This window comes from Sminthopsis crassicaudata, chromosome 3, assembly GCF_048593235.1.
Source record: "Sminthopsis crassicaudata isolate SCR6 chromosome 3, ASM4859323v1, whole genome shotgun sequence".
Classification (NCBI taxonomy): Eukaryota; Metazoa; Chordata; class Mammalia; order Dasyuromorphia; family Dasyuridae; genus Sminthopsis; species Sminthopsis crassicaudata.
In genome coordinates, this window is record NC_133619.1 from 407,034,541 (window position 1) to 407,059,253 (window position 24,713).

General features: G+C 31.8%; 1 protein-coding gene across 1 annotated transcript in view; it reads left to right on the plus strand.

The window, feature by feature from the left end:
• BOLL (boule homolog, RNA binding protein) overlaps positions 1-24,713 on the plus strand; it is a 185,053-nt gene that overhangs the window by 155,422 nt on the left and 4,918 nt on the right. Inside the window, 1 exon segment of the mRNA XM_074302775.1 lies at positions 18,237-18,343. Coding sequence (XP_074158876.1) covers positions 18,237-18,343 — 107 coding nt within the window.

Below are 24,713 nucleotides of genomic sequence, written 5' to 3' on the forward strand. Positions count from 1 at the left end.
ATTATCACCTCTGTTATTTAATATTTTGCTAGAAATGTTAGCTATAGCAATAAGAAAAATAAATTAAAGCAGAATAGGCAGTGAGGAAATAAAATTATTACATTTCAGATTATATGATGTTGTACTTAAAATCCTGTAGAATCAACTAAAAAGCTACTTAAAATTATCAACAACTTTAGCAAAGTTATAGGATACAAAATAAAAATAAACCTACGTGAATCATTAGCATTTCTACGTATTACCAACAAAGTCCAGCAGCAAGAAATAGAGAAATTATATCTAACATAACAGTAGATAATACAAAATACTTAGGAGTCTACTTGCCAAGATAAAACCCAAAACTATATGAATATGAACTATAAGACACTTTTCACATGAGTAAAGTCATATCCAAATAATTGGATAAATTATTATATTATATTAATTATTATATTAAATTATATAAATTATTAAAAAATTAAATGTTCACAGGTAGGCTGAGCCAATATAATAAAAGTTGTAATTCTTCATTCCGCCAAAATCTATTTATTCAGTGCCATATCCAACTATTAAAAACTATTTTATAGAGCTAGAAAAATAAAATTTCCATGGAAGAACCTAAGCTCGAATATGTCAAAGGAATACATTTTAAGAAGTGAAAGTACTGTAGCCATATCAAATCTTAAACTTTATTATAAAGCAGTAATTATCAAAACAGTCTAGTGCTGGCTGAGAAATAAAGTGGTAGATCAGTGGAATAAATTATATACAAATTCCATTATAGCAAATTACCATAGTAATCTAGTATATGATAAACCCAAATTTTCAAGCTTTTGGAACAAAAACTACTTTTTTGACAAAAATTAATGAGAAAACTGGAAAACAGTATGGCAGAAATTAGGAATAGATTAACATCTCACCATATCCCAAGATAAGATCAAAATGGGTGTATGATTTTGTGAGTAAGAGAATAATTTAGGACCATAGAGATAATAGAGTTTCACAAAATGTAAAACAATTTTGATTACATAAATTTTAAGAGATTTTGTACAAATAATACCACTGCATCAAAATTATAAGGAAACCAAAAAACTGGATGGAAATTTTTGCAACAGGTATTTCTGATAAAGGTTTCACTTCTCAGATATATAGAGAAATGAGTCAAATTTATAAAAATACATGTCATTCTGCAATTGATAGGGGTATTACCAATCAAAGGGTATTAACAGGAAAGAAATCTTTAAAGTTACCTATAGTTATATAAAAATGCTCTGAATCAATAGTGATTAGAGAAATGTAAGATAAACTTGAGTTATCACCTCACTCCTTTCAGATTTGCTAATATGACAAAAAAGGGAAATGTTGAGTGTTGGAAGAGATGTGAGAACAATGGGATACTAATACACTGTTGGTGTAATTGTGAACTGATCCACCTATTTTGGAAAGCAATTTAGAACTATGCCCAAATGGCTATAAAAATTATGAATAACCTTTAATCCAGCAATACCACTGCTAGATCTATATCCCAAAAAAAAACAAAGAAAAGGGGAAAGGACCTGTTAGCTCTTTTTGTAGTAGTTAAAAATTAGAAATCAAAAAGATGCCCATCAATGGATGAATGGCTAGACCAGCTTTGGTATATGATTGTAATGGAATATCATTATGCTAGAAGAACTGACAAGCAAGATTGTTTCAGAAAAACCTGGAAAAACTTAGATGAACTAATGCAAAGTGAAGTGAGCAGAACCAGAACAACATTGTACGCAATAACAACAGTAATATTTGACGATCAATTGTAAATAACTTGGCTATTCTCAGCAATACAATGATCCAAAATAATCCCAAAGGAATAATGATGAAGCATACTCTCTGTCTTCAGAGAAACAACTGATACTATTTCAATATAGACTGAAACGTGCTATTTTTCACTTTTCTTTTTCCTTTTATTCAAACCTTGTACAAAATGACTAATACGAAAATGTTATACATATTGCAAATGCATAACCTATATTTGATTACTTAGCATCTCAAGAATGGGGAAAGAAGAGAAGTAGGGAAAGAATTTGTAACTCAAAATTTTAAAAATATTAAAAAATAAAATTTTAAATAGTAGGAAAGAAAAAATAAATAATAATAGTTTGAAGAAGTTATCAGGGAACCAAAAGGATTTATGATGGCAAAAATTTTATTTCTCTACAGTTTGTGACATTCTTTTTAAATTCAATAAAAGCAGAAATTGCTTAAAATGTTCCCTCATTGAGGGAAAACATGAAAATAGAGTGAGATTAACTTATTTTAACTTATAGCAAAGGTTTTAAACAGTTCATTATCATATTTGTTACTAAATACAATAAAAACAATTTTCCCTTCTAATTGTTAAAATTTTGTTCCCCTATATGCTTCTGAGATAAAGGAATTAAAGGCAGTGCCATCTATTAGAGTAGAATTTTTACATAACAACTATTTTTACTTTCTAAATTACTTATAAATCAAATACTCCTGCAGATTTTTAAATGATTTTAATTATATTCCAGTAGAGATGGTCATAGCACAAATTTCTCAAACATTTTAACACACTTGAGTATCAAAGAATTTCCAGATGTCCTGAAGAATTAAGGAAAACCTCAAAATCCATTATTTCATTTAGTTTATAATTGGTTAATGTTCCAAATTATCACGGAAATAACTAACTGGGTATGACCCAATGTCTTGTACAGATGAATTCTGGACAAAACTTAAGTAGAATGGGGAATATATAGGCAAAAGTTGCATTCCTAGAGAATTTGACCTCAAAAAATACATAGTTCCTTATTCAAGCTTCTGTACCACTACCATAGAGAATTAGGATCTAGGTCCATTAAGTATGGTGTGGGTGACTTTAGAGGCATGGTTTCATGTAGTTATAATTTAAAGAATTATTCCACAAATACCCGTCTTCCCCCCCCCCCCCCAGTTAAACTATTAGACTGCTGTTATTATTACATTAAAGGATTCAAGAAGTTTAAAAACTGGAAACAATGGTTTACTAATTATCCTTTAAATTGATATCCTATTCCTCTGAAACTATACTTAGTAGTTTTAAGTCTCCTTCAGAACCAGTCTCCTCTTCTTAAAACTCTTTGTCCTTCTGGCTTCCAGCTCCTAGAGTGGTTCTCTTTTTCCTTTTCCCAGCCTTAACTTTTCCTCCCTTTTTCTCCCTGCTTTTTCCTTTGTTTTCCCAATCTCTTTCTTTTTTCCTTCATTTTCCTTAAGTGTTACTAATAAAATAAAGCTTAAGTAGATGAATGTAAGAAAAAGAGCAAAGAATTTTTAAATGAAGAAAAGTTCTTAAAGAGATCATCTAGTCTGACCCTTTCATTTTACGGATGTGGAAATGGAGGGTCAGAGAAATTAAGTGACTTAGCTAGGGTCACACAGTGCATTAGTAAAAAGAGTCAAGACCATAAATGATTTTTAAAAAATATCACTTGAACTTAATAATTTTTTCCAAGAAACAAGGAAATTAGTTTAATTTTCTTTACATACTTTGTTGTACTCTTTATTTTTTTCTAAGGCAGAGTACCTTTTCATAAAAAAGTTCCATATCCTGTTAAAGAATTTCTCAAAAATGGTGTGCTTACCTTTTCTACTACAACTGTAAAACCCTGTTGGTGCTATTAACATGCCAGTTATATTTTGCAGCAGATGCGACCTTTTTGCACCTGAATAGTATATCTCACAGAAATATGGAAAAATTGTAAAATTTGATGCTATTCTTTGCCTAGTTTCAATATTTTGTACTGCAACAAACTTTTTTTAACCAAATCCCTTTAAAGTAATCTTATTCAAGTAAGTGAACAGCATTTTAAACATATTTTAAAATTCCTTTTGTGCAAATTTCTGTACTGTTAATGTAAAAGTCTGATGACTTCAAAAAGAGGTCTACAATTTATTATGTAAAAATTTGTCCTTACTGGGGTTTTTTTAATGTAAGCATTTTTAAAAACTTAAAGTATAAGAAGATAATTATCTTTGATCTATATATACTAAAGCTGATATTTGCAAATAACAGAAATATTTGTGAAGAGTCAGTCTAACCCCTTGACTTGGGATTCCTAAGTCGTGTTCAAAGTCACAAATCTAAAAAGTATAAAAAGATAAGATTTTGATGCCCATGGACCAGATATTTCAATAATCATTTGCTCTTAGAGAAGAAGCATAAAGTATTAGAAATGGGGCTAGCCTTAGAGCCAAGAACCTGGGTTCAAGTCCAACTTCTGACACATAAATTCTGTGTGACCCTGGGCAAACCACTTAACACCCAGCTTTCTGGGCAACTCTAAAGGTATTAGCTGCAGGGAGGATGCTGACCTGGCTTGGATGAAAGAGTTCCTTCACCTGGGAGTTCTCTGTGCCAATAACAACACAGGTCTAGTTCCTATCCCCATTCTTCTTAATAACATTAACTATTTGACCAATCATGATACAGCATAGGGGGAAAATGTTTACATGGCCAAATGTAAAGTTCCTTAACAATGTATCATTTTTCTCTTTTTGATTAATAATGGAATAGTGATCACCATGGCCATAATATACACAAACACAGACACACACACATTTAATCTTTCTATAATTTCCCTGTTTTACTGAGCTTCTAATTAGTAATATTGTGGAGGTTTTGGAAGAAGAATGCTATAAAGTATGATCTCCAGGAGCCTTAAAAAAAAAAAAAAAGATGAAAATGTGCTTCCTGAAGGTGTATAGATACACTTTGTATTTGTGTGAAAGGTGTAAGCTGAAGGAGACTTATGTAGGACTTTGTTTACTCACCAGTTCTTTCTCTGTTCATTCAAGAAATCTTTTTCTAAAAAGACAAAATTTCTTTTCAAAAAGTTAGATGTTGTATGGAAGCATTTTCTTCTTGCCGATAATGGTTTTGAATGATATCAATATCCCTTTTGTAGCCAAACACTTGGGGAAAGCTGTCTATTGTCATTGCTTCTATTTCCTCTCCTTTTACTTCTCAAATCCTTGCAATTTGGTTTTCAATCTCATCACTCAACTAAAATTATTTTTTTCCCAAAGTTTACTGATGTTTTTAATTTCCCAATGCAATGGCTTCAGTCCTTATTTCTTGATTTCTCTTCATCATTTGACAGTGTTGACCATTCTGTCTTCATATATAAACTTATTTTCTTGTGGCACTGCTATCTTGGTTCTTCTGTGTCTTTTCATATTCTTTACTTGCTCGATCATCATCCATAGAGGATTTACCCAAAAACACTTATCTTGATTCCCCCTTGATAACTTCATCAACTCATATAGATTCAGTTATCATCTTTATGCAAATGAGTCCCAGGATAGTATATTCAACCCCAATTTTCTTCCTGATCTGATTCTATACCAGTTCAACACCAACTACATATTGGGCTTTTCCAAATGGATGTCCCATAGGCATCTGAAATTAAATAAGGTATATCCAACAACTCAACCCCAAACTCCCTTCTTTTGTACTTCTCTGTTTCAGTCAAAGGCATTATAATCTTTTCAGACTGTACTCCTTCCTTATTTCAATCTTTTAGAAAACCTTAGAATCATCTTTTAACTCCTTATCTACTCAACTCCTTACCCAGCCTCCCTTCCTTGTCCCACATAATTATTCAGTTGCTGGTTCTTGTCATTTCTACCTCTCTAGCACATGTCCCCTTCTCCTATTTTCTACTCTGTTTCAGATCTTCACTATTTCTCACATGTCTGACTTGTTTTGTCTCTATAACAGTAACTTTGTAATTGGTCTTCCCAATCAAGTCTTTCTCCCCTCATCAATCTTTCACATCCTTCTTAAAAGGATATTCCTAAAGCAAGAGTCACATTATTCTCCTACTCAATAAATTCCTCTCCTCCCTATTATTCACAGTTTCCCTTCAGATCAAATGCAAACTCCTATGTAAAGTCCTTGCACTTGGCTTCATCCTACCTTATAAGCTTATTTTCATACATTCTTTGCTCCCCAGATTGTCTTCCTTACTCACATCTTGCTTCTCTGTGTCTTTGCACAGGCTGTCCCCCATGCCTAAACTGTACTCCTTCCTTATTTTCAGCCTTTTAGAATCCATAGTTTTCTTCAAAACATACTTCCTCAAAGAGCCATTTTTTACTTGAAGTCTTTTTCTTGATCTTTCTGTCATCATCCCAACTATTAATGCCTTCTCAATAAAATTATTTTGTGTACATTTGAATTTATTTACGTGTATTACGTGTAAGTGTTTTTTTAGAATGTAAGACTTTGTCATTTATTTCTTTGTATGCCTAGCATTTAAAAAAGTTAATATAGCGTGTAATTAATAAATGGTAATTAATTGGTTGGTCAGCCATGTATTAAACATTGCAATCATGTATTTTACTGAATAAGCATTTAATCTTTTAAAAGCTCAATTATATACTCAGATTCTTTTGAATTATGTCTCTAAAGTATTGGTGGGAATTTTTTTCTTGTCCTGAATTTATTGTAATCTATTCATCTAAGGTAAATCAGCCTCCCTTGCAGGAGTTGTCTTAGTTTTGTCTTTTATTTTTCTTCTTGAAGTGCCTATACTCCTAGAAGGAATATACTATATTAATAAAATATAGTATTGTAACAAATTGAGAAAACTGAAATTAAAGGAGGATATGATTGCCACTGTCACATAGGTTGTGAAAGGAGCTTTTGTTTCCCTCACTAAGCTATTAATTTTGATTCATGTTACAAGTCCCAAATAATTGTTTTTCTATACACAATTATAACTTTTCCTTATTTCTACATACATGATAGTGAACAAGGAGAAACCGAGGGAAGATTTCAGAGTAAGAAAGACAAATGGGAATTAAAATTTGAGCCTTTGGTACTTTTTGCTATCTTGTGTGATGTAATAAAACTACTAAATAGAGCAATAATTGGAAACAACTTTTATTTTTTTCAACAACATCCCTTTGAGATAGCTATATAGGTCATCCAGATATTATAATCTAGGTTTCTCTGACAGATATATTGAACCTAAATTTTGATATTGTAGGCAGAGGTACATAGCTACTACATAGCCATATTTAGTAGTTTAGTAACTCCTATAGCTATAAACCATTTTCTTTTCCTCTAACTCACATTGTGCTAACAGAAGAGTACAATTAGTAATCTATTAAAATGAGTAACAATGGAAAGAAACTATGGCTTCTAAAAGACCAAAATGAGGAAGGAGGAGGACAACCCATGTAAAGGCAGAGAGAAGGGATATGCAGCTATAGAGATGGGCGTCTGTGCCCCATAAGATTATTGAAGTTACTAGATTACAAGAAACCTCACCGGATCATGATTCTGATCCTATAGGTAACAAAAAATATATCATTTTACTATAAAAGTAAATAGGTAGAGTGGTAGAAAACTTTGGCCTGTCACTCAGAAGCCAAAGCTTCAAAAGGTTCAATCATTCCACTTGGTTGGAACCACAACTTTTCTCTGACTTGCAGGGAATTGTCTTCTCCATTATTTATAGATAATTGATAATTGGTTAGTAAGCCCTTACTGTGATGTGTATGTGTGTATGATCTTATTCAATTGAGCTAGATAGCCTATAGTTTTAAGATAGTGATAATTTACCATGTCAAGTCTTCATTGTCATAAAGCACTTTATGTGTGTTTGAATGAAATGTATATAGACTTTTAACAACCTGTGCATTTTGTTTGTCATTAAAAATATATTGTTAGTATATTACATCCTGTACCTTATGGGAAAATGTTCTTTAGCTTCTATACATTTTTGAGAACAATAAACTATTGACATATGCTTAGAGGTCTACATTTTTTCTTCATCATCGTATTTTAGATATGTAACCATATAACCTTTATTTCAAATTTATATAACCTTGAAATAAATAAATGTGTTTATGGTTTAGTTGGGAATTTACATCTTCACTGTCTCCATCCCAGTAATGTTTTCTGATGACACATTTCATTATTTCGAATCATATTTAATTCCACTGTTTAAATTTCTGTTTTTTAAAACCTAATTAAATTGTCAGATACTTCATTAATACCATCCACTGGACATATCACATAATAGTATAGTGATTTTTGCTTTGCTCTTGTAAAAGTCTTCTTGCTGTTATTGTTGTTTGTTCTTTGTTTAAAGAAGACCATGACATCAATGAGATGATGCCATGACATGCAGTGAGTTGGATGTAAGTGAAAGTGGACTGTACAAAGTTATCAACCTCACTTTCTTCTCCAGTGTCTTTTGGGTCCAGTGGTAAGATAGAGATCAGGACAATTGGAGATGGCACTGGATAAGGTGGGAGATCTTGGCCTTTTTAAGCTAAGAAGGTCTTTAACAAGTTTCAAAGAGGCCCTTTTTTTGCCTTGTTAGCCTAGCCTTAATCACTGAATTGGGGGTAGTAAATGTCTAACATTCAAGTGACAGATAATGCTTTATTGAAACATTCTTTTTTTCTGCTCTGTACATATCAAAGAAAACAGATATTTTAAGATGTGTTTTCTTGGCCATTGTTAAACACTGATGTTTTCTTCATATTGTTTGGAAACCACCATGTTATAAAATACCAATTTGCTTTTCTTCTCTACAAAAGAATCATATTAGGTAAAATGTTTGGGGCTTTTTTTTTTCTCTGCAAAGGAAAACATGGTCAAATTCAATTCTGTTCTACCTTGAAATTTTGTAATGAAGAATTAAACCTACTGGAAATCCAAATCCCCTTTCCTAGTTCATTTGAATTTCCTTCAAAAATTGATAGGTTGATCAGAACTATGACTAGGGAATGAAATCTGAACCAAAGAAATAAAGTCGATTACAAAAGTCAAAGCAGACAATTTCAATTATTTTACATTGAAAAACTTTTGTACTAATGAAACAAATGCAGATAGTATAAGCAGGAAATTGATCAACTGGAGGAAAAATCTGTATCAGATATCTCCAAAAAGAGTCATATTTCCAATATACTTAAAATGTGTAAAACTAGAAGCTATTCCTCAGTAGAGAAGTTGTCAAAGAATTTGAACAAAGAGTTCTCATAAGGCAGATTGCAAACTAAACCATGTAATTGTTAGCTACCATCATCATTAACCACCATTTGACTTTCCAACATTCCACACTGATAATTTGAGTTCTTTAAGGAAAGAATTATTTTGTTCCTTATATTTGCTTTTCAAACAGTTTCTAGCACATAGTAGCTGCTTAAAGAATATTTTTTGATTGATTTATTAACAAGAGAAAATTGCACTTTAAGGAAACTCAGATTTCTTTTCATATCTAACAGTTTGGCAAAGATGTTAAAAAAGGAATAGTCAATGTTGGAGAATTTGTAGAAAGATGGCACAATGACATTGTTTATAATATTGTGATTTGATCCTACTATTTTGTAAAGCAGTTTGGAATTATATGAAGAGTGACTAAAACGTCCATAATCCTTTGATCTAGAGCTTGAAATAGTAAACATATACCAATGAGATTCATTGTAATTTAAAAAAAAAAGAAAGAAAGAAAGCTTCCTATAGAAAAATAGTTATTTATAGAAATACTTTCTATAGAAGCCAAGTATTGGAATCAGAGTAGATGTCCTATATTCTTCTCAATTAGGAAATGGCTATACAAGTTGTGGTATATTCATATAATGGAAAATTACTGACCATAAGAAAAGATGAATATGATGAATACAGAGAAATATGGGAAAACTTTTGAGCTGATGAAAATTAAATAAACAGAACAAGAAAAACAATATAGGTAATGGCTACAAAAAATATAAATGGAAAGAATAACATCACAATGATAAAAATTAAATACTGTAGAATTATTACAAAATTCAGCTCCAACAAAGAAATAAAAGAAGGTACTTCTTTCTCCACCAGCTCACCTTATGCACTTTTTATAGAGGCAAAATGGGTAAAGAATATTATATATGATAATTTGCTGAGCTTTTAAAAATAATTTTTAAGAATACAGAGATTTGAGGGAGACATGTACATAATATTTTAAAAGATAGAATAAAAATTCCAAAAAATGAATAGTTGCTACTCTAAATAAAAAGATACATATACTTTATTGTTAATTCTTTAATAATGTATTGATTATCTTAATTGTTCATTGAAGTTTTTTTCTATTTCTATCACAACTTAAAGAGGTTTTTTATTTTGTGAATAATCCATTAGAGAAAAGATAGGAATTTTTAAAAAATTAAACCATTTTCTTTTTTATAGTTATTCCGATTAACAGTAGGCTCAGTAAAAGAATAGACTAAATGGCTTTTAAACCATTTTTCAGCTCTAAATCTATAATCCTAATAAGAGGTTATGATAAAAATGATGGCTAAAATAAATCTTAGAATTTTTCAATTTAGATTATCCATGCTAATCTGGTTTCATATTACAAATAATCAAGAATTGGCAGTTCCTTAGGAACCCAAAGTGATCTGTCAGTTTCACTGTTTGACTTACTTTTATAGAATAACTATTTAAAAAGTTTATTCTTTCCAGTTCATATGCAAAAATTTATAATTTTTTCATTTCAACATGTCATATTTTAAGATTTTACATAATTTTCTCCTAACTCAGGGTGTCAGAGACATCATTAACTTTGAAAGAAATTGGCATACCAAGTATAATTATTTTTTTCTTTTGATTATTTTGAGGAAGTAAAATGCACGAGAAAAACTTTTATTCCTTTCTTCATTAATTCCTTAGTAAATAAATTTTCCCCAGGATGTCAGTTATATTTTTTGTTACATACAATAGGTTTTTGTTTGAATAACTAGATAATCTTAAAAATAACATTTCCTTGTTGTAAAGTAATATAGTAAACAATGTTAAGATGCCAGTAAGTATATTTTGGTTTGGTCAGGATTAATTTCTTGATGATTCTTTATGAAAATAAAGTCCATAATTCTGTATTTCTTATGTTCCTTTATTTTTCTTGGAGATCTCTTTATTACTTTCTTGAAAGTGAAAATAATAAATTATCAAACTTTCTTCACCCTTGTGTATTAATTAACAAGCACAATATTAATAGAAATAATATTTTTATTTAACTCATTTTAATTAATGGCTATTTCCCAACAGAATTAGGTTGACCATAAAGGTCAGGAAATTGTAATTTCAAAAACAAAAACAAATCCTTTTCAGAATTTGAACTCAATTTTTACAACTGAATAAAGGCATAGTTCCCATCTGGTCTGGATTAAAGTTTTCTTCTTTTAAAGTTGTTAGTATAACTAAATTGAATGTTTTATTATTTGTTGAAGTTCAAATTCCCTTATTATGATACACAAATTGAAATTCCCTATTAGTGCCTCAGTTATTTTTGGCAGCAAAAAAAAGTACTTTACTATAATAATTAATAAACACTATTATAACTCCACTTAAAATAATTTTCAGCCTGCCAGTTTTTGTCATAAATGTTTGCTAAGAATCCTCCTTTTAAAGGAAATTATTTTATTTTCAGTTCCACATTTTCTCCCTACCTTTAACCCCTTCTTTGCCCATTGAGAAGGCAGAAAATGCAATACTCATTATGCACATATACATTATACAAAACATTTACACATTAACTATGTTCAGAAGAAAGAGATATGATTGAATTTGCAATCATTCTCCAGTTCTCTTTCTGGAAGCAAATGGTAATTTTCATCATGTCTTGGATTCATTGTGAACCATTGAATTGATAAGATTTACTAAGGTTTTCACATTTGGATTATTTTTACAATATTATTATCATGGATATTGTTCTCTTGGTTCTGTTCTCTTCATTTTATATCACTTCAAATAAATTTTCTCTTTAAGTTTTCCATTCATCTTGCTATCATTACAATGATATTCCATCATATTCATGTACTATAACTTGTTCAGTATTACCCTGGTTGATAGCCATTTTATCAGTTTCCAATTCTTTGCCACCACAAAAAGAGTTGCTATAAATATATTTTCCTTTTTCTTTGATCTCTTTGGGATATATTAGACCTAGTAGTGTCATTGCTGGTTTAAAGGGTATGCACTATTTATAACTTTGATGGCATAGTTCCAAACTACACTCCCAAAATGTCCAGACTAAAATATTTAATGTTTGAATATTAAAATTTCAGTTAGCTTTGGAATTTTTAGCTTTACTGTATAGAGCAAGCACTTTGAGTCATTTTGTTTTATATTAAAGTTTTTAGATTTTTTTCATAATCTTTCAAATAGTTTTATAAGGTCTCAGTTTTGGCAAGGTTTCCAACTTTTGTCATGATAGTGAAAATGCAGGAAAAAATGTTATTCATAAGAGAAATATATGGCTGAAAAACAAAATGTGCCAGTCAGTGAGAGTGAAGATAAGAAGATGGTGGTTTCCGTGCTCTGGTACCCATATAATGTCAAAATGTGAAGAAGGTCCCCAGAACATTGGGCCCCCACTTTTGCCCAATGAGAATTTACTGAATGTCATGGACAATAGTTGTACAAGTTGACAGGCATGATTAGGTTGCAAATTGCATCATTGGAGGAAATGTGTATATTGATGAGATTTCACGTCTTTTGGAATATTGGATGAAGCTAGTCACATTATTGATAATTACATTTATGGCAGAAACTTAGCTGGTCATATCTGCAGTTTAATTTTTACTGATGTTTTGTTATAGCCTGGTATTATATATTAGACTCTGAATGTCTGGATTCTTCTTATTTTGATAATTTGTATGTGTTTTATGGAATTGATGACTGATAGGGAAATTTCCTTAATACTTTCAGTGGAGCAGAGATTTGGTTTTAAATAGTATAAAAATGTTTTATCAATTAAAGTGTTATAAAATTTAAAAATATTTGCCTGTCATTCACACTTACATAATAGTTAATTGACAACAGTCAGCCAAAGCCTCTTCCTAATCCCTAAAAAAATTCAAAATTTATTCTGAAACAAATTTTAATTTAGGACTGGAATGAATTGTCATATAAGAGGTCTTTGAGGTTTGTTTGTGTCTGTCTCTTATCTCTGTCTTTCTCTCCTCTTTCTCTTTTTGTCCTCCTAGTCCAGAAATTTGGGGTCTGACAAAAGTTTAAAATAAACTGCCATTATTAGTATTCTTTAGGGAAGTGGAGGATTTGCTTGCATAAGATAAATGATACCAAATTTAACATACTGAATAAATTTTATAGTACTTTCATTGATAAGTTTTATAGGGAAATTTGGAAGTTCATTTATATTGCAATCATTTCGTTTTCTATTCTTTAACATTTATTTGTTTTCTATTTAGGAGACCCTTTCAATTCCCAGTTTGTAAGCTATTATTCTAGTCATCCACTCTCTACCATTCCGGCTGTTTCTTTCTCCTCCTCTAAAATCTAAGTTTCTAGGCTTTAATCCTATATTCTTGCTGCCTAGAGTTTATCTATAACAGTTATTTTGCTTACCCAGTAGAGCTGATTCTCCAAAATTCTTTTGTTATTAAGCCCAGTCCCATTTGTTCAATATGCAGAAGCAAAGGAGAGAGAAGGCTTTAGGCAATCTTCTGATTTAAGATAAGAAGGTATTTCCTTTTACATTTTCTTTGCCGTGGAAAGGGAGGGGTGTTTCATGTCTTTGTTAAAGTAGTATTCTATGTAGGGACTACTACTTTCAGTCTTATTGCTATTGGAATCATTTAACCAAAATAGCCACATGAAAAATTCTGATCGGATTTTGCCTAAACTGAATCCCAAAGATTTTCTTTTAATTCTTGTCCTGCATCTTTTCATTTTATTTAGCAAGCAGCACCAGCCACTTTAATTTAAAAATAATTTGTTTTGGGCTTACAGTTTAATTTTCTTCCTTTTTCTTTAACTTGCCATATTCCTTCTTGATCTCCATTTATAACTATTCCTTTTAATTTTTTGCTAATCATGAGCTTTGTAGCTCTCATGCTTCTGATCTCTTTCTAGTCTCAATCCAGAGATTCATTGCCTCTTCAAAATAAACCCATACCCTTGGGCTGGTTTCTCTTCTCTTCTCTTCTTCTTCTCCTTCTTCTTCTTCTCCTTCTTCTTCTCCTCCTTCTTCTTCTTCTTCTTCTTCCTTCTTCTTCCTTCTTCTTCCTTCTTCTTCCTCCTCATCTTCCTACTCTCCTTCTTCCTCCTCCTTCCTCCTCCTTCCTCCTTCTTCCTCCTTCCTTCTTCCTTCTTCTTCCTTCTTCCTTCTTCTTCCTTCCTCCTTCTTCCTCCTTCTTCCTCCTTCTTCCTTCTTCTTCCTCCTTCCTTCTTCCTTCTTCCTCCTTCTTCCTCCTCCTTCCTCCTTCTTCCTCCTTCTTCCTTCTTCTTCCTTCTTCCTTCTTCTTCCTTCTTCTTTCTTCCTTCTTCCTCCTCCTTCCTCCTCCTTCCTCCTTCTTCCTCCTTCTTCCTCCTTCTTCCTCCTTCTTCCTCCTTCTTCCTCCTTCTTCCTCCTTCTTCCTCCTTCCTTCTTCTTCCTTCTTCTTCCTTCTTCTTCCTTCTTCCTTCTTTCTTCTTCTTCTTTCTTCTTTCCTTTCTTCTTTCCTTTCTTTCTTCTTTCTTCTTTCTTTTCTTTCTTCTTTCTTCTTCCTTCTTTCTTCTTCTTCTTCTTTTTTTGGTGATCTCATCAATTCCCAAATTGAATTTTTATCACTATGCAGATGATCCCCTAATCTATATGACTAGACCTGTCAGTCTCCTGAACTTTAATCCCACATCATCTGTTCATCTCTACCTAGATACCCCACAGATAATTACAAACCCAATATATGTAAAATAGAATTCATTTAAACCAAAATCCATCTCTAAATTTCCTTTTTATCTTGAGAGCATGCACACCCTTCTGGTTACTTATTGGCCCAACTTTAGAATGATACTAGATTTTTTTACTCTTCCATTTTCCCTATTATAAACAATTACCATTTATTAGTAATTCTATCTCTGCAATATCTCTCATATCTGTTTCTTTCTCTCCTTTCACACAGGCTCTACCTGAATTCAAGTCTTCATTACCATTTGGCTATATGATTGCAAGTCTCCTAATTGGTCTCCATACTTCATGCTGAGTCTCTTCACTCATCACACAGTTGCCAGATGGCTATTTCTAAGTCATAGATGTGACTGTTTCTCTCTCCTTCTCAGAAATCTTCAGTTGTTCCTACTGTCAAGAAGATAAAATAGAAAATCCTCACCTTGCTACTTAAAACCCTCCATAGTCTAGCTCCCAACTTGGCTTTCCAGTTATTTTATACTATTCTTTCATATATCTTCTTTTTTTAAAGCCAAACCAGACTTCTAGCACTTCCACATAGATGGTATTCCATCTCTTGCCTTTGCACAGGCATAACTAGAATGGATTCTCCCTCATTTTCACCAATTTAAATTATTTACCTTCCTTGAAAGTAGAGATAGGTGCCATTTCCTATATAAGGTCTTTTCTATCATCTCCCCAGATATTAGTTCTTTCTCTCCTTCTCCCCCCATCTCTGTCTGTCTCTCTGTCTTCCTGTCTCTCTGCTTTCTCTATCACTTTTCCCCATCTCTTTCTTCTCCTCTCTCCTAATATTACCTCATATCATTTAGTATAGACTTTGAATTTACTCATCTGTGTATATGTTATATATCTCCAATCATATGTAAGCTCTTTGAGGAGAAAGGATTGCTTCATTTTTCTTTATATTCTAGTGCTAAAGCAATGCCTTGCACATAGTGGGTGCTTAATAAATGTTTGTTGAATGAATACAGTGCCACACACATGTTCAATAATATTGATTGATGTAGTTGATTCTTCTATCTTATTCTTGTTCTTTCATTTTCTGTTCAGTTTCTCTGATCTGTATTTTCTTTCTCTTTACTTAACAGACAGTGTGGAGCATTCATTATTAAGACAATTGGGCAGCTCTAGTCCAGTCAACTGATTTCTTGTCCAATGATCCTTGTGTGGCCGAGATCCAGCTTCAACGAACCGGCTAGAAGCTGCCCGTTGTGAAACTTAGGGTTAGTTGATACTTCACCATACTTGTTTTTCCAACTATAAGCTATTAGATATTATGAAGTTCTCCCTTTCACTTACTCCACAAAAATGAAGTAGTTGCCTATGGCATGTTGGTTTTTGTTTTGTATTAATCCAACTATTGTGACATTTTCTGTGATAAATGTTTTGTTTATTCCATAATAGCCATGCTGGGAACAGTGAATCATCTTTCCTTTTCACCACTTTGTGATATTTCTTTTCATCATAGACTTTTAGTTTTTGAATGTTATTTTCATCCTCTTATTTTTGCTTTAATACTTTGAATGGATGATAATAACTTCTCATTTACACTGGATTTTCAAATATATTTTTATGCTTTTTAGATTATAGGGTATTATTTTAACCTTAGCCTGACTTGGGTCAATATTCCTGCCAATGTAGTTAGAAATTTTTTATTATCCTTTATCCAGATTTTAATATTTGCTTCTTTATTAGCCACTACTTCCCAATCTTTGACTTTCTTCATTTATATTTTTCTACTTCTATCATGATTTTCAGCAAAATTCTTACTTTTATGCCTCCTTTTGTGGTATTTTCCAAACATTTGAAAAATTAGTGTACCTTTTTAATTAAGATTTTTTATTCCTTTGGGGGGGGATACTCTTAATATTTGTAATAAGCACCAGAACCTTACTATACTATAAATCTGCTAGATGTTTAAATTTAATCATCTTAGACCCTCCTCCAGCATTCATTCAGTAGAATTATATTTTGCACACTTTACAGAGAATACCATAATAGGCATTAAATAAGATATGTTCTTGTGCAAGTTTAGTTAAATATTGTTTATGTGAAAACAATAATTCATAGCCTATTGAAGGAGCTCTTGAAGGTTTGAAGAACGTTTATTCTTTAAGGTAAATAGTGTAGGTATCCCTTTGGTAAGTGAGGAAAGTGAATTTAGAAAGTCATTCCATAATGCAGACCCAAAGGATGGTAGTTTAATGACATTCTTGACATTCTAGAGTAAAAGTGAAATTTCTTTTGAGAATAAAAAGATTCATATTTGTAAAGCTAGAAGGGCCCTTAGAAGTCATCTAGTCCAATTCCCTCATTTTACAGATGAAGAAACTAAAGCCAGATAGGTGGCATTTCTTGCCCAGGGTCACACAAGTAATAAATTAGCAGAGTTAGGATTTGAATCTAAGTCCTGTACCTCCACATTCAACAATTTCTTCAACACACCAGTTATTTTATAAAAAGATGAACACTTTTTGTGAATCCTAGGAGAATTTTTTATTCTGATTCTCGAGGCAATTTGACATATTATATGAGGAAGTAAGCTTTAAGAAAATATTTATAAATCATAAGTCAATAAACTCAGACATTCAGACCTTGACATTATGATTGAGATAACCATATAAAATTCTCCTTAACTCTCTTTATCTCAGGAGGAAAAAAGAAAAGCATTGGTACTAATCACCTAAATCACCAAAAAATTGTTCCTCTTCATGTTCTACCCCCAGATATGCTTGTACAATTTATTATGTGTATTTTAATTTTATCTTCACAACCACCCTATGAAATATTTTACAGATGAGTTAAACTTCAACAAGGTTTAGTGACTGACTGACTTACTTGTAGTCACAAACTTAAAAAATGCCAGAAGCAGGATTTGAACCCATGGCTCTCCAAGCCCAACTCTTTTTCTGCTATACCATGCTGCCTTTACTGAATATATTTGCCAGTTAAAGTTCTTTCACGAGACACAGTATGATCTGTGAATGTTTATTCCCAGAAAAACACAAGTGAAATAATGTTATTTCACTTTCCCTTTATTCTGAAATTTCAGAAGTCACGTTCTTTTTGCTTTGCTTTCCACATTTGATGTATCAATATCAGGTAAGAAGGTGTCTTTTTTTTTTCACTTTATATATTTGTCTGCAAGACACTTAAGGGTTTTTTGGGTTTCATTTTTACTGCCATTTATGCTGTGGAAATTTCTCTCTAATACCTCTGGTCTTGAAAACAGAAATTAAGAGAGCTTTAATATGGAAAACATTAGGTAGGATAGTGCCATATATCACTTGGGCAAAAATCCATTGATGATGTGAATCAGAGATCTTGTAATAGTTAATACATATATGACAAAAATTCATTATTGATGTGAATCAAAGATTTTGTAATAGTTAATACATATGTGAGTGTCCTCCATGGATACATTCATAGAATTTAGAAACTATCTTTAATTTGAGAAGCCGACCAAGACTTCAACATTTGTGTACAGCACCTGCAAATATTGGAGCATGTCAGCCTACCTTCTCCATCCCTTAGCTTGCCAGTCCAGAACCATATTACCTCAGAAGACAGATGGATTGGAGGGAGGGTGAGTGTGAATCTGTGGAGGAGACAAATTTGGAGAATTCCTCATTACAGATACTGTAAGAAACTCATTTTATTTTTCATTTATTTAGTATATCTTCTGTAGAAGTTTTTGAAAATTAGAAAAAAGTATTCATTCTGAAAAAAAGAACAAATATGTTAAGATATCTGCCAGTTTCTGAATTTACATTGTTTTGTATTTGGATGATCATGACTCAGTCTGTAATTCAGTAAATATTTATTGAATGCCTATGGACAAATTTCCAAAATTACTTCATAAATATTTTCTAAAATTATGCATATATCACAATGGTAATAATTTTACTACATGGATGATGAGAATATTCCCTTTTTTGGCAGAACCTTTAGATAGAACCTGACTTTAAAATCCTGAAGTTTTAAGTTACAGTTTTTAATAGTTAATGTTGCTATGATGTTTAATTATTTGATAGGCTTATTTTATATTCTGGAATACCCTCAGGACCTTGCCCTTTTTAAATTAATGACCCTGGTAGACTGAGTGGATGACTTGAAAAGAGAAATATAATTTAGTACATAGTATAATTATAATTTATATCATGAATTAGTAGTGGAATATATACAGACTGTAAGTGAAGATATTGGTCAAAATGAAACTATTTTCCCCTGTAGGACTGTACATCTCTTGTTTATAGAATAAACTAACTCTATAGTAATGAAACCAATTTCAGGGCCCACACTAAAAAATGAGTATCATGCTTTATTCTCTCACTTTCTTATGAATATATGTTTCTATATTCATATTTAAGGCTCATATTTATGAAGTACTCCCTACCTAGAGAAAAAATTACCTTTATGGAGAAGTAGATATTTATACATTTTCTTCCCTCATTTATGAACTCACTTCTTTCTTCACAAATCTCTTGGATCCACAAAAGTGAAAGGAACAATGTTTTAGGTTAACAGGAAAATGAGCTGAAACTGCTACCCTTACTTGCCTTCAGCATTACCTTTTCCTATTTTTAAAAGCATCTCCAGTGTTTGCCAAAGATGGTTATTTATGTAATCTTGAAATGTGATTTCCCATTTTGCTTCTCTTATCTGAAAAAAGCAAAAACCAAATTTAGTGACTTCTTTTAAATGTTCCCAGATCTCTTTGCATTGGGATTCTGATATCTTCCTGAAGAAAAGGTTTTGGGTTTTTTTTAATGATATTTTTACTTTTGACTAGTTCTGTCCAACAGATACACACACACACGCGCACGCACGCGCACACACACACACACACACACACACACACACACACACACACACACACACACTCTTTCACTTTTTTCTATTTGGATGCTATTCGTTTAATAATTTTGCCATCCATATGTATAAATGCCTAAAAAGATAGTCTGCATCCCTTTCATACTTCTCTCTAAAAGCTATAGTATCAGTCATTTATTGAAACTATTTTTCACTATACACTATGTTTTTGCCTTACAGGCTATATAATATCTGTTCAGTTTAGCCTCATTTTAAATGTCATCATCCTTTTATACTACTTTCTTTTCTCAACCAGCAAGCAATAGCAATTCCAGATTGCATCCAAGTGCATTTGATAATATTTTAATTTTGTTTCTTTTCTCCACTTAAGCATTCTGATTGTTTTTCATTTATCAGTTATATTTTTATGCAAATTTCTTACACAACAAAACTTAACAGAAGCAGACATAGATTGTGTTCTATTCAACAAACATTTGTTAAGCACCTGTTTTGTGCAAAGCACTATGCTAGTAGACATTTTCTTGGAATGTGTATTGTCTACTCTACTACTACTATTTTATACCAGTCAAATAACTATATTTTAGGATATCAGTGTTAGTGACATCATTTTTTTAACCTCCATGCTTGAAACACTGATAGCAAAATTAATGTTAAATCTGAATTTTCCGAACATTTTACTTGTGTAATAAATTGAATAGCCCTTTGGAGTTAGATGGATTCTTGTTATACTATATTGACCCCTAACTATCTTCTAGTCTTCGAAAAACATACTGATTTTCTTATATTTTCTAGGACCTAGTTTTATTAGTCTTTTGCTTAATAGTGTACTTCTGATATAGTAAAATTCATTGATCATGTATTATTTTATCATGTATTATGTACAGTATAGTACTGACCTCAATTTTGTATATCTTCCCATGGGCCCATAAGGATACAGCTGTTAAGAATTTAGTAGTTTTCTAAAGATAATTAAAGTCACTAGTCATCACTTTGGTAATTTTACCCTCATCTTTGGGAAGCTGTAAAGATCTGAGGGATTAGAAAGCCAATGGCTTAAGCCCTAACTTCCCACACACACATACCTCACTTCCCTCTCACACATACCATATGTCTTCTGCCATTTATTACAGATTTTGGAGGTTTTGCCATATAATATTTAGACCTTCTGCCTACTGGATTTCTCTCAGCCTCAAAAAAAAAAAAAAGAAAGAAAAAAAGAAAACAAAATGAATAATTAGTTATTTGAATTCCTTTTTTACTTCATGCTTCTCCATGTCTTGCTTCTATTTAGGTGCAAACTCCTTAGTTTAGCACTTAAGATCCTTCACAGCCTGACAGTAGCCTACTTGACAGTTTTATTTTCTACTTCTTTTTCCCCTTCTTCCTTACTTCTCCACACACCATTTTCTGACCAGAATAACCAGCTGTTACCCATCTTTGACTCATATCTCCTTCATAATTGATTAGATCATCCCCCACATCTGGAATGCTTTCACTCTTCATCTCCATCTTTCAGAATCTACCTTGTCCTTTTTTAAGCTCTTGAAGATTTCTCAGATCCCTTTTTCTCCACAGAAGAGTGTTCTCTCTTCAAATTTTTCTAGAGTATTTTGTCTAAGTATCTTTGTTCCTATCATGATATGCCATTTATTTGTATGTGTCATTTATACATATACATATATGCCCAACATAAAGTAACTTCTTAGAGAACGAGAATTAATTTTTAGTTTATCCCTGGTGCCTAATATAGTGCTTTTATTCATGGTTTAATAACTTTTTTATTTAATTGAGTTGATGTATCATTTCTCTTTGGCTCAGATAGTATGACTACTCTACCTCCTAGATGCTTTCACTTCTAAGATTTCCTGAGTGGATTTTTTAAAATACCCATTTTTGAGACTAGACTAATCTTTAGCCTCTAGGACCTTAAGCCAACCTATGTTGAATGCCTTTACAATCATTTTTGTTTGATTTTTTTTTCCCCTTTGTGCCTCCCAGTCAATGTTTGTAGCATTATACGTTCTTTCATTGCTATAGATTTAGGAAACTGATGTAGATTTGAGTCTCTTCTCTCCTGTCTTCACTCCAACCTTAAAAATATCTTCTTGATGAGATTCAGATTTATCTTAAGTTAGGATATTGGTATCTCAATTGTCCTTTTATGGAAGATTTTAAATTTAATGACCATCTACTATTTTTAAAATACAAATGGTTCCCTTTCCTTTCAAATGTAGGTTTCATCTCCTAAATATCATCCTCACTTGTTTCTAGGACCTATTTTCCCAGATAACCGTCAATCTTGCCCAAGAATAGAAATTTACATGGTATTTCATGAGATTTTAGAAGCCATTGTTTTAATCTCAGATGCTATTTTGGATAACTATTATATGTTAGTAGCTAGAGTGGTTCTTTTTCTTCATATATTTATTTAGGTGTCATTTCTCTCAACATTCCTCTTCATTTTCTTGCACCCAACTCAGAAGGACAACCCAGTGGTGGGTTTTAAACTTGAGTGTTATTCAGCATCATACTGTTCTGGTGTTACCCCTTTTACCTCATTCTTAAATGCATGAAAAAGAGAACAGTAGATACTATCAAGCATATTCAAGTTGGTATTAGAAAATCAAAAAAGAATTTCTCTTATTTGACATGGACTTTCTCCAAAGTATACATGTTTTCTCATCCTTTTTTCTCCTACTTGATGGTACAGAAGTACTTCCTGGTTATCTTTCCATCATTACTCATTTTGAATATTACAGGTAGTCACAAGTTTATAGATGATATTGTTTTTATTATTTTTATTCAATAGTATTTTATTTTTCCAATTACATGTAAAGATAACTTTCAACATTCATTTTTGTAAGATTTTGAGTGCCAAATTTTCTTTTCTCCCTCTTCCTCTACCTTCTCACTCCCCAAGATAGCAAGCCATCCAATACTAGTACAATCTTTTTAAACATATTTCTATTATAGTCATGTTATAAAAGAAAAATCAGAACAAGATAAAACCACAAGAAAAAGCAAACAAAAAATAGTGAAAATAGCATGCTTTAGTCCACGTTCAATCTTTATAGTTGACAGAGAGGGCATTTCCTATCCCCAGTCTATTGGAATTGCCTCACATCAATGTATTACTAAGAAGAGCTAAATCTCTTATAGTTGAGCAGATGGGTATTATTTTCTAAAAATGCAAGTATTAATTGGTTTATTTAAAACTTGAAGTGTATTTTCCCATAGAACCATTTATAATGAATAAGATCCCATACATATCCACCAAAACTCATTTAACCCACAGTGTAACTTATTTATACCACAAATCCCATCAAGGCCATGTGGTACAAAAAGGAGAAATGGAGGGAATTGGATACTAAGATGACTGGGTAAAATTTCTTTGTTTTTTTTCCCATTGCTTTTTTCTGTACTGACATATCCTAATAGGGAACAGTCCAGGTGGCCAACAAATTCTTGTCTTTCAAAACAAGACTTACTGTTGTTACTGTATAAATTGTTCCAGTTCTATTCACTTCACTATACATAATTCCATACAAGTTTTCCCAGTTTCTTTGAAGTCATTCTTTTTATTAAGACTTAAATTATTGAAACAAGTTTTAAACAGGAGTTGTGTAACATACTCTTGAATCACATCTTTATTTCATTTTTCATAATGATGTTCTATGATTATTATTCAGAATTCTGTCCTAGATACTTGCTTCTTGCCCAGATCTTTTCTTCTGGGCCCCCTGATCTGTTCACATCTTTTCCTGGGTCTTCTGATATTTTCTTCATAAATATCCCAGCTTATTTTAGTGTTCCCTGTTGCTTGACCTCCCTGATCTTTGGCCCTGTTTACCTGCCTTCTAAATCCTTGTTTTATTTGATTACCCCATAATCTGAAGATCTCTTGACTACCTAGATTTGTCACTTTCCCTCTTGTCCAACTAAATTCTTATGTTTGATTTCCACATAGCTTATAGTCCTCTAACAGAAGTCTATTGTACATTAGAAATGGAAATTGTATGTTCTTCTGTATATCCGTCAATAAGCATTTATTAAGCACTTTCTATATTCCCTGCACTGTACTGAGTGCTGGAGGTACAGAGACAAAAATTAGTCTATATGTTTCCAGATAAAAATAGCCCCAAAAAGATGCACTTAGGTAATGCAGATTTAGTGTTTTGGCACAGAAGCACTTATGAAGAAGGCTTTCTATGATAGGAAATGTGAGTGTAGAAAAAAAAAAGCTTTGAAGTTTAACTACAAAAAAACTCTTTAAGTCACTCAAATTTGTTTGCAGAATGTTTCAGTAAATAATTGATATCCACATGAGTAGTCAATGTAACAGAATTTAATAGGTTTTTTGTGTTAATAAGGTATATGAACTTCAAAAGTTCTTAATTATATTTCAGTTCCTGTTCTGGGCAGTTATTTCAACAAAAGTTTACAGTATTGAAATAAGTTTTCCCATGCAAATCTATATATATTAGAAATCTATAAGGCATCATACAAGAGTTTTTTTTCTAATTCTAGTATACTACTATAAAAGTGGCTCCAAACTTTAATTAAAAAAAAAATAATAATAACAACAGGGAATTGGATAAAGCTTCCATAGGACCCATATGTCATATAATCAGTGAAGAGAATCTGAAATGTTACCTTCTCAGCCTTGCACAGCAAGTGGTATAGATCTAATTAATCATTATGTCTCTAAGAAGATCCACTATAACCTGCCTCCTTATGTATGATTCTCTGAATAATTGTTTCCTGAAGCCACATCAAGTCTTCATAATTTCCCTTATTCCCTCTCACAAGTTAGGAAATCCTTTCAAAACTAGAAATGTGTTTATTTGTGATATTGTGACTTATACTTTATGATTTTGGAATATCACATATGAAGTACAGCATCAAAATAGAATCAAGAGTTAGTGCAGAGAGGAGTGCTAGGGCCTCTTGAACAACTGTACTGACTTTTATATAGTTTGTTCATTCAGTAAATGCTTGTTGAGTGCCTGGCATTATGCTAGGCACCAAAAGGAAATTTTAAAAATGAATCTATTTATTAAATTATTTCAATTTCATCAGACATAAAATCTACGTATTATTAGGAAAGAGATACAAATATCAATTATCCTGTTAATTATGCAAGTGTAAATTAATTTCAAGATCTTGGTAGATTTCTCA